Raw genomic sequence first — 10,715 nt, forward strand, 5'->3', positions numbered from 1 at the left:
TTTAAAATTTAGCAATATAAACATTGTGAACAATCGTATGCTATGGAAGCTGGTTGACGTTACGCACGTGGAGATTTCTGTGCTTCCACCCGTTACCGTTTCAAGATGGGCAAGAAAACTAAGATTGGAAAGCAGCGTAAGGACAAATTCTACCACTTGGCCAAGGAAACCGGCTACAGGTCGAGAGCAGCGTTCAAGCTAATCCAGCTGAACCGGAAGTTCGAGTTCCTCCAGAAGTCTCGCGTGTTGATCGACTTGTGCGCGGCACCAGGAGGATGGCTTCAGGTTGCGCAAAAGTACATGCCCGTTTCCAGCGTCATCGTGGGCGTAGACTTGGTTCCGATTAGGGCCATCCCGAACGTCATAACGATCCAGGACGACATCACGACGGGCAGTTGCCGCTCTAAGTTGAAGAAGGAGCTGAAGACCTGGAAAGCCGACATCGTGCTGAACGACGGCGCCCCCAACGTCGGTAAAAGCTGGGTGCACGACGCGTACGGCCAGAACGTGCTGACTTTGCATGCCGTCAAGCTCGCCACAGAGTTCCTTACGAAGGGAGGATGGTTCATCACCAAGGTGTTCCGCTCCAAGGACTACCAGGCCCTGATGTGGGTCCTCAAAAAGCTCTTCAGGAAGATATCGGCAACCAAGCCACAGGCTTCACGTCACGAGTCCGCAGAGATCTTTGTGGTGTGCCAGTACTACATCGCACCGGACAAGATCGATAGCAAGTTCCTGGACCCGGCCTACGTCTTCGGCGACGTGGACACTGGCGAAGCTGCCAAGCTGAATGCGGCGCATCCAGAGAAGCAGAAGGCCAAGGCCGAAGGGTATCCGGAAGGCGATTACACGTTATACCACAGGGTATCCGTTTTGGATTTCATCAGGTGTGAGGACCACCTGGAACTGCTTGGACAATGCAGCGAGGTGGTTTTGGACAACCAGGAGGTCCTGGATCATCCATCAACAACGGAAGAAATCAAGGAGTGCTGCAAGGACATCAAGGTACTGGGACGAGGAGACATCAAGAACCTACTGACATGGCGGAAGAAGTTAAAGACCTGGTTTGAGGAGAAGGCCAAAGCTGAAGGGAAAGTGGACGAGGCTGAGGTTGAAGAGGTTGCAGACGATGAAGGTTCAGAGGATGAGGAGCTTCAACTGCTCAAGCATGCTGAAGAAGTGACTGCCGAGCAGGCTAAAGAGGAAAAGAAGAAGCGTAAAAAAATGCTGAAACAGAGAAAAAAGCTTAGGGACCGCATGAACCTTCAGATGGTCCTGAAGGATGATGATCCTATTGTCGAGAGGGACGATGACTTGTTCAAGCTAAAAGCAATCAAGAGCAAAAAACAGCTGTCAAAGGTAGAGGAGGCAGATCCTTCAGTATTGGATCCTGTCCAGCCCTTGGAAGAGGATGATGATGTGTGTGACAGTAAGAGAAAGTTAGCTTCCTACAGTAAAGATCGGGTCAATGAAGATTGGTATGCAGAGGATGACGTTAGCAGTGAAACCAATGAGAATGCAGATTCTGATGATGAGGAGCATGAAGAGTTGCTTGAGTTTGAGAGTGACAAGGAGGAGAGTGGTGATGAAGAGGAGAACCTAGATGACGAGGATGAAGAGAATCCTCTGCTCGTGGATGCTGCATACGGCAGTACGAAAAAAAAGCGCTTGGAGATGAGTAAGTTATGGTTTGAAAAAGACGTGTTTGCGGACATTGACGACGAGAAAGAGCTCCTCGAGCTAGAGATTCTTGCCGACGAATCTAGGAAGAACAAGAAGGAAAAACTTTCAAAGAAAGCAGATAAAAAGCCACAAAGAGAAGCCGCAAAGAAAGTTACCAAGAAAGTGACCTTCGCAGATGGCCTTGACAACAAAGAGCGGCCTCTGGAAGAGGCTGTAGATACGAAGGCAGGTGCCGGGAAGAAAAACAAATTCAAACAGTCCGACTCTGAGTCGAGCTCGGAAGACGAAGAGTTGAACAAGAAGAGTAGACCAGCCCCGAAGAAAGCAAAAAGGGTCAAACTAGACCCAGAAGCGCTTGCCCTTGGCAGCATGATGATTCACTCCCAGAAGGCACGGCGAGACATCATTGACTCTGGCTACAACCGCTACACCTTCAACGACGAAAACCTTCCGAAGTGGTTCACGGAAGAGGAAAAGAAACACACCCGCAAGCACATGCCAGTGACGGCCGAGATGGTCGCTGAGTACAAGGCGCAGCTGAAGGCCGTAAACGCACGTCCCATCAAGAAGGTGGCAGAGGCCAAGGCCCGCAAGAAGCAGCGTGCTGCCAGGAGACTAGAGAAAGCCAGGAAGAGGGCAGAGGCCATCACTGAAAAGCTGGACATGACGGACGCCGAGAAAGCACAGCAAGTGAGAGCCATCTACAAGAAGGTACTGGGTGACAAGGGCAAAAACAAGGTCACCTATCTGGTGGCCAAGAAGGCGACCGGCCGTAAAGTTCGCAGGCCCCCTGGTGTCAAAGGCAGGTTCAAGGTCGTGGACCCCCGAATGAAGAAAGATTTGAGGAAGAAGAAAGCTGCCATGAAGAAAAAGTGATTGCAAGGTCCAAGAGCATTCTTGTACATAACAATTTTTTTTTTAGGTATGAGCAAGTGAAATTTAAAAATAAAAACTGATGTGTCATCCAGATTTGTTTTAAGTGTTTGGAAAGTGTCTTCACTTCAAAATGCAAAGGAAGGAATACATGTTATGGCTCCACATGCTATATGTGATTGAATTAGATTTAAACAAATAAGCAACTAAAGGTATTGAAAAAATGCAATGTTGTTTAGTTGCAGCCATTCTACTATTAAGTTGCAATGCACGTGGAACTTAATAATAGCAAAAATGCTCCTCTTTTTTCGGGGGGGGGGGAGTGACATATATTTGCTGGCACCTGTGAAAAGGGAGGTTTGTGTGAATATAGCAAGCTGGTTCATATAAGCAAGGCCAAACATTTGGAGAGAAACGTAAAGGCATAGATGAAATCTACTTTTGTAGCAGAGTTTGAGAAATTATTCCCTTTGTCTCTACCAGTTATTTCTTTTTTTAACCCAGTCCATGTCTGGTTTTTAAGCACTTGCAAGTAAAAAATTATGTTGAACACAATTGCAAGATATTTTTATCTTCTTTTTTTTATTCATTTGTAGGGCAGTTTGGATTTTTAGACTCGTGGCATGGCCGACTTCAGGAGTTTTATGAGCACCAGTATTTTCCTTTTCTGCTTAATTTGTATCTATCTATGACCAGGAGGTTACAGATGCTTATTTATTCATTTAGTATGTTTTAAGAACACTGGGGTTAGTATATGAAGTTGACGTTGCCACCAGATAATGAAGCAAGTTTTATGGAAATTCCTTTTGGATGAGAAAACTTTTGACATTTTACGAACGATTTGCTTTCTGATTTTGCATAACAAAGAAGGAGCTGTAAAAGATGGTGCATTTTGAAAGTAAAAGTTGTGCATCACTGCCAACAAGGCAAAGCATATTAAAGAGACTTCAATGAATGTCAAAACCCACTAGTACTGCCTATGTGTGCTGACAAGAAACATTTACATATGACTATAGGGTTCTGTGTTTTGGGGGTTTACCTTTCTTCAAATCCGTTTTTTTTTTTTTTTTTTCAGGGTTTGTTTTGTCACCCAGTTTTGGTGTTTTTTGGTGTCGGCAGTGGCGTAGCAAGTAATGTTTTTCAGGAAAGGAGGGGGGGGGGGTCAAAATGCATGTGTATGTTATAGCGTCAGTTGGATTTCGGTGGAGGGCCAAAGCCCAATAAGCCCCCCACCCCCCTACCCGTGCCACTGGGTGTCGGACAAAAAATCTGCCTTCCTTGGGGCTCATGTCGAAGAAAACAGGACATGGGTGTGGGATTCCCCAAACTCCAGGGAACATGCACATGACCCGAGTACTTGCAAAGCGTCCAGGTACCATTAAAAGGAAATCAGACAAAAATGTGGCCCCTAAGGAAAGAAGGAACCTCGCAGACACTTTAGGGGAGCTGTATTATGGGTGAACATAAAATAAAACTATACAAAAAGATTCCTTTCCACAGAGCTTGGTTTTTTCTTACTCAAGGGCACTTCCATTTTAGGGTTCCTTTGTTTTCCCCGATTTCAATAAAACCGGTTTGGGGGTTAGTTTTCGGGGCTTGTACTAAAATTCAGAATCTTCATTATAGCGAAAGCACAACCACACGGCATACAAAAAAAAGATCATTGAAATCTACTCATCTATTAGAAGCCTAGCAAAAGACAAGGACAGGAACCAGAAAATCTTCATTTTCGAAAGTGTGATTTGCACTGAATTCTAAGCAAGCTTTGTGAGGAGGTAGATGCATAAGCACTGGTCAGGAATATCTATTAACAGCATGAACACAGTATCAACAACACCGGTTACAATGCAGGGGTGAATAGCACAAATGTTTTATTCAGTAAAACAAGCATAAAATATGCAAGTTGAATGAAGGAACAAAGCAGCATGCTTTAAAGCTCGCAATGGCTACAGATGAAACCGCGTAACAGGAGATCAGCTGAAAACGTCGTAAAATGAATGGCACAGGGGTGACTGTTTGCACGCCCATAACAAAGTGATAATGACCCGTTGAGCGTATACTGCATGTTACTCCCTCTTGTCCGCCGGACTTCTCCTCTCGGCCTCCTTGACTGTCACAAAGCACAACCCGTGCTCGGTCACTCTAGTGTCTTTGTCAAAGCACCCTTGCAAGAGTACCACAAACAAGGACTTCCTCTGGCAGCCACGGTAGATCTTCTCCAGATGCTTGTCCAATTCTGCTGCTTTCTGCTGAGTCAGCAGTTCCTTGTGTGCCTTTGCCTTGAGACCCACCATCAGCAAGTGGTTGTCATCCATAAGAGCCTTGGCTTCTTTGACCGCTTTCTTGTTCCCATTCACCTTCCTGCTTTGGGTCACATTAAGGACAAACTTGGGATAGTTCTCGAGCATTTCCTTGGTGCCGACGACGTGTGCTGTCTTCTTGTGCTTGTCCCTGCCAAGGTAGTAGAACAGATTGCTGACAAGGCCCTGGAACTCCTGCTTGAGCATATGTCTACATTCGCTGGTACGGGGCTTCATCTTCTTGATGCTACCTTCCTTGACGACCACCTTCGGCTCGGAGACACGTTTGCTCTCAATCCACTCCTGGGGAGGGTCGCAGCAGATGGACACGTCAATGGCCTCTCCGTTCCTCGCCATCTCCAGAGCTTTCTCCTGCAGCTCTTGCTCTTTGTCCCGCAGAATGGCGTCTCCAAAAAACAGTCCCTTCTGCAGTCTCAGCTTGACGAGGCGGAGGCACGCCAGAGAGTCCTCCTCAGAAGAGTGACCCTCTTTGCTCATCTGGATCTCTTGTCCCAGGAATGTGCTGGACAGCAACTTCAGCTTAGACTTGTGGTTGCGGTTCCCGGTGAGGTTGTAGATGACGCTGCTGTCGATGACATACGGGTGGATCATGTGGAGTGCGTGCAGGTCAAAGTTGAGTGACTGCCCAACAAGGATGGCATCTGGGGGAAGTAGCCGGATGATGGCCTTCTGGACGTCCTCCACTCGAGTCGTGACGGGATCCAGCATTTTCTTGGTGATGCCGCTGAACTGGGTGAGGTAGTTGATAATGCGGTTGCGGGGCTTGACCAGTTCATCCAGGAGCACCTTCTCATCTTCATCGATGAGTGTAACGCGGGCAAGCTCATTGCACTTGGCCGTCGTGAGGCACATCTCGCAGTCGATTGAAAACAGACGAGACCTGGGAGGGAAAGAAACAAGTTCTGAATAACAGGTACCTTTTCCCACACTTCAACAATAATTTCCCTGTCGAAGTCTCTGCAGCTGCTCAAAAATAAGAGAACTTCAGAGGACCTTTAAGAACTAATAACAGCGAAAGCAAGACAAAAGTCAAGAGGAGACAGAAAAAGCACTGTACAGAGTCTGCCCCAACAGCCATTTGATAGCCAAATAGATGGCTGTTGAAGGGTTCAACAAAAACATTCATGACTCAATCAAAGACATTCTTGTCCCAAGAGTAAGGACTCAAGATTTTTAAAAAATCCACAGAAACAAACCTTTCATGGCTGGTTCAAAAACACGGCAGTTCAGTTATAGAACACACAAGCAAGCCAACGCATAGCCAAAGCGAAGATTCCGTTTCATCCCAACGCTTTACTTACCTGTTGCTGACAGGGAGGTAGGACCTGTTTGTGTACACGTAGTCCTTTGTGGCCTCCGCTTTCAGCAGCGGATATCCCTCGTGCAGCATCTGCACGGGACTCAGCAGGAATAAGGTTCGAGGCACCACGTCGTTGGGATTAGCATTCCCCAGCGTGATTTCTTTAGCATCCACCAGCTGTCCCTCCTCAAGCTCGTCGTTCCCCTTCGCCGCACCTTGGTGCCCGTTCTGCTCGTCGTTCCCCTTTGCCGGATCTTGATGCCCGTTCTGTTCAGCGCCGTTTGTTTTGTTCGCGATGGGCACGAAGGCGCCGTAGCACTTGAACACCGCACCCGCGGCCTCGGCTGCTTCGAGAGATCCGAAGGCGCATCTGAGCTTGATGCCCGCTTGGAAGCTGACCGGAACCTGCGTGAGCTCGCACTCGGTCGTGGCTCCGTACTGGGCCGCAGGCACCACGCGGACGCCGCCGTCCGGGAAGAGCCTGCTCAACTTGGGGAACCAGTCCGGGTTTTCGGCGAGCATGTCCACGGAGAGCCCGCTCACCATCACCACGACGATGTGGCTCGTCTTGGCGTTGCGGAGGTAGCGGCACCAGCGCGTCAGGTACGGGGTTTCGTTGCCCATCAGGGCGACGAGAAGCAAGTTCTGGATGTCTTGCAGGTAGAGGATGTCGCTAGGCTGCTCGACCGTCTCGGCGGCGCTGTCAGCGACATTCTCTTCGCCGGAGGGCCAGCTCCAACCGGCGCGGTAGCCGTCGTCCGTCATGTAAAACTTGGGGACTTGGAGCCGAGATTTCTGATAAGCTCGGTGACGAGCGCGCAGTTCGGAGAGTTCAGCGTTGATCGACTTAGCCGCTTCAGCTGAGTCGCCGGCGGCTTGGGCTCGGTCCGCTTCATCTGTGCTGCGCGGCTTCTTGACAGCGGCGGGTGCGTCCTGCGTCTCATCCGTTTCTGAAGTGCCGCAGAGTTCGAGAAAAGCCTCGATCTTGCGCTTCTTCGACTCCATTCGTTTGAGCTTCTTGGAGGACAGTCGGATTCCTTTGTCGGTGTTTTTTGTCGCCATCCTAAATGAGTATGTGCCCGAATGCTCCATAAAATATGCGGCCCTTTGACTTCTCGTGCCACGACGGCGTGACTTGTTGACATGTAGTAGAGGAAGTTTCGGGGGTTACCTTTACGATAATTCTGACTCCGCCGTACACTCGATTCAGCGTGACAAAGTCAATGAAGAGCAGCGAGCAGTTCTTCCTGTACAGCTGATCGGTATATACCGTAGCATGTTCCAACATGAACGTGCTACAAACGCCGCAAGCACACAAGCCTTTGGATTACAATGGCTTCGCTTTCCATCCAACAAGTTGGCTTTCCCTTTGACTTTTTATGCCGTTTGTGTATGGTGTCTCATTTATTCATGACATTGCAACATTTACACTAAAATAATAATATTTTATCTAAAAAAAAATAAATAACTATCTTTTTTATGTTCGGTTTATAACTAGTGACTGGATTAATATATCCCCTAAGCCGCTTTCTCATCCAAATCCAAGAGCTTGAAGCACATGGCTGAAGACAATTTTGCGAGGTGGCATCGGTTCGTTACGTTTTGTAGACGTTCGTGAAGAAAAAAAGAAAAAATCATTTTCGTCACATTGACGCTTATTTCTTGCCATTATGAATAACTTTGTAAGAATAGAACGTTCTGTCGTGCTCGGTCAGTGCGTTCATTCTTCAGAAGACCTAAGCGCGTGTGAGACCACAGCGAAAGGTAACGATGCAAGCCTGCTGCGATTTCTCTGTGAAAGATTCTTGAAAGGTGAATTCTGTGAAGTGTTTTCTGATGAGCGGGTCAAAAAACTCACAAAGGCTTCCTTTCGCGAGGGATGCTTCGATCAGCTCTACCAGAAATGTGCAAACTACCTTGAAAACGACAATAGCTGTGTCCGTCAACTGGCAGTGCTTCTGATCGGCGCCTCAGCGTTGAAGCTTTTCATACAGAGCAATTGGACCGGGCCAGCGCCTTCGGGGAGCGAAGAAATATTCACGGACGTCACGGGAGACGAATGCCATCGTCTCTGTGTAAGTGAACTCGAAATTAACGGCGAGCCGTCTTACCACCTCATCGAAGAACCTGTCTTTCTAATCGTTGCGAAAGCGTTTCTGCTGAACTGTCGGGGGTTGCTGAGCGCCTGCTCTACGGCCGACTGGTGGGCTTACCGATGTGCATTCGTCCATCAGCTGGTCTTGCTCGACCGTTCTTTTTCCTTGTACAAAGAAATTAGTGAGCATCTCTCCCAAGTCGAAGAAAGTATCTTTAGGGCAGGTGACGATGACATGAGTCACAAATTAAAAATGCAGTTTCTCATGGAAGCTGCCATGGCTCACTTGTATTACTTCGAGGTCACAAAATGCCGTTCATACCTCAACAAGGCAAAGGTCTTGTCTCACTTCGACTTTGAACTGACCGGAGTTCTTGGGAAGAGGACATATCACCAAGAAAATGCATTGTCACAACTGGTTCTAAGTGTCCAGAGGAAAGGAAGCTGCGTTGAGGACCTCCAACCAGCATGCCCTTCGGTCCACTTCCCCAAGAATCTACCCCTGAAGGATGACACCGTAATGAATGAGATTAAGTTTGATCATGAGGTATTTTCCAACACATGTCTGGCACCAGAAGAACAGTGCCTTATTCTGACAACATGCATCCTCAACAAGAACATCAGCTCACCCGAAGCCCTGCGGGACGAAGAAATGATGGCTTACATTGACAGCGTCCTCTCAATGCCTCTGGCATGGTCGGTCCAGTTCAGCGCCCTTTTCCAGAGGTGCAGGCTTGAGACCAAAAGCAGCCGCAGAGTAGAACGTTCAATGAGCCAGTTGCAGGGATTGGTTGATGCAGTGAAGGCGTCGGAGCCCCATGCTGGGATCAGGCAGGAACTCTTCTTCTGCACCAGGTCGCCATCAGTTTGGGACATTGAAAAAGAACTGGGGCACCTCTTCTTTTCATTGGGTGCAACCAAGAGTGCTTTGGATGTCTTCCTCAAGTATGAGCTCTGGGAGGAAGTGATTTCTTGCTACACCAAAATCGACCGGCGGGACAGAGCAGAAGCCATCGTACGGAGGCTTCTGGAGCAGGAAGAAACGGCGCACCTCTACTGCCTTCTTGGAGATGCAACACAAGACCCACAGCACTTCGAGAAGGCGTGGGAGATCTCTAAACACACAAGTTCCAGGGCCCAGCGTTCTTTAGGCCTCATGCACTACCACAAGAAGGAATTCAAGGATGCCATCCCTTACCTTGAGAAGTCAGTAGAGCTTAATGGAATTCAAATGAATGTCTGGTTTGCCCTCGGCTACTCCGCCATGCAAGTCGAAGACTACCCCCTATGTGTGAAAGCCTACAAGAGGGTGGTCAACCTGGATTCAGACAGCTTCGAAGCCTGGAATAACATGGCCAGTGCCTACATTCACATGGGAGACAAGCCAAAGGCTTGGAAAGTTCTGCAGGAGTCTCTAAAATGCAACTACGAGGATTGGAGGGTTTGGGAGAACTACCTTCTTGTCTGTGCTGATGTCGGGGCCTTCGAAGAATGCATCAAGGCGTGGCACAGGCTCATAGAGATCAAAGGAAAGCACGCCGACGGCAAGTTGGCTAAGATCCTAGTAAAGGTTGTGTTGGAAGGAATTCCAGACATGCATGGGAAACCCGGCAGTTACCTGAAACCGAAACTGCTCGAGTTGTTTGGAAGGGTGACATCTGGAGTGACAAATGATGCCGATATTTGGTATTGCTATGGTTCCCTCTACAAGCTCTCTCAGGAAGAGGGTGATTCCAGGGAGGAAGATACGGAACGTATGCTGCAGTTTTTCCAGAAGTCGTTTCGTTGCCTCAGTCAGAAACAGAACTGGGAAAAGGATGTCGACACATGCAGCGAAGTTCTGACACGATCGAAGGAGCTCTTGGAGTGTTACATGTCTTCGGTCGAGAGCATACCCAACAAGCTACGAAGGCACCAGCTCCTGTCTTCTGCCAGAATCACAATGAAAGGGATATTGGCCATTGTTGATCTGCACAAGGCCAATTTTACTCCCAAGCAGCTCGAAAAGTTGGAACCCATGATGAACTCTGTGACTGAGAAGTTGGAGCAGGTTAATGCACTGACTGCTTCATACGATTGAAAAGCATTGAACATGCTCTTCAACACTGGAAGAAATAAATGTTGACTTGTATGGACGGTGCTCTACAGATTGTTACGAATGGACTGCTATGTGGAAAGAAGTGCCTCAAAATATCTTTGGCAACTTTAGAATTTTACCAACATGCCTGTTTCTCAGACAAGCGATGTAGCTAAATATTGTCATTTCAAAATCTTGCATTTTAAGTTAATTTCAAGCAGTGACGTTTGTCCACCACATCACTTGGAGAGTATCATCTGGCCATGTACTCTAACGCACAGCAGGTTGGGAAAGATTAGTTGCAAAATAAATCTGTTCAATACTAACCTTTCATTCTCTCATTCAAACAGTTTGGTTAGTGGATAA

General features: G+C 47.9%; 3 protein-coding genes across 3 annotated transcripts; 2 read left to right on the forward strand and 1 right to left on the reverse strand.

The window, feature by feature from the left end:
• Window positions 1–9: 9 nt before the first annotated feature.
• LOC8024205 (pre-rRNA 2'-O-ribose RNA methyltransferase FTSJ3) lies at window positions 10–2,662 on the forward strand. Its single transcript, XM_002404588.4, has one exon. The coding sequence runs from the start codon at window positions 106–108 to the stop codon at window positions 2,557–2,559; it is 2,454 nt and encodes an 817-aa protein (XP_002404632.3). The 5' UTR covers window positions 10–105; the 3' UTR covers window positions 2,560–2,662.
• Window positions 2,663–4,402: 1,740 nt separating this feature from the next.
• On the reverse strand, window positions 4,403–7,517 carry LOC8024206. Its single transcript, XM_029978806.3, has 2 exons — window positions 6,179–7,517; window positions 4,403–5,757 (listed from the first exon to the last, which is right to left on the reverse strand). Exons 1-2 carry the CDS (start codon window positions 7,267–7,269, stop codon window positions 4,623–4,625), a joined length of 2,226 nt encoding a protein of 741 aa, XP_029834666.2. The 5' UTR covers window positions 7,270–7,517; the 3' UTR covers window positions 4,403–4,622.
• On the forward strand, window positions 6,904–10,419 carry LOC8024207 (tetratricopeptide repeat protein 27). The gene has a single exon (XM_002404590.4). It carries the CDS (start codon window positions 7,848–7,850, stop codon window positions 10,350–10,352), a length of 2,505 nt encoding a protein of 834 aa, XP_002404634.3. The 5' UTR covers window positions 6,904–7,847; the 3' UTR covers window positions 10,353–10,419.
• Window positions 10,420–10,715: the final 296 nt, after the last annotated feature.

This window comes from Ixodes scapularis, unplaced genomic scaffold, assembly GCF_016920785.2.
Source record: "Ixodes scapularis isolate PalLabHiFi unplaced genomic scaffold, ASM1692078v2 PGA_scaffold2__306_contigs__length_199485367, whole genome shotgun sequence".
Lineage (NCBI taxonomy): Eukaryota > Metazoa > Arthropoda > Arachnida > Ixodida > Ixodidae > Ixodes > Ixodes scapularis.

Coding starts and splice junctions, on each gene's coding strand:
- LOC8024205 (XM_002404588.4), top strand. CDS start 106: ATGGGCAAGAAAACTAAGATTGGAAAGCAGCGTAAGGACAAATTCTAC.
- LOC8024206 (XM_029978806.3), bottom strand. CDS start 7,269: ATGGAGCATTCGGGCACATACTCATTTAGGATGGCGACAAAAAACACC. Junction 5,758..6,178: donor TACCTCCCTGTCAGCAACAG/GTAAGTAAAGCG, acceptor TTTCCCTCCCAG/GTCTCGTCTGTTTTCAATCG.
- LOC8024207 (XM_002404590.4), top strand. CDS start 7,848: ATGAATAACTTTGTAAGAATAGAACGTTCTGTCGTGCTCGGTCAGTGC.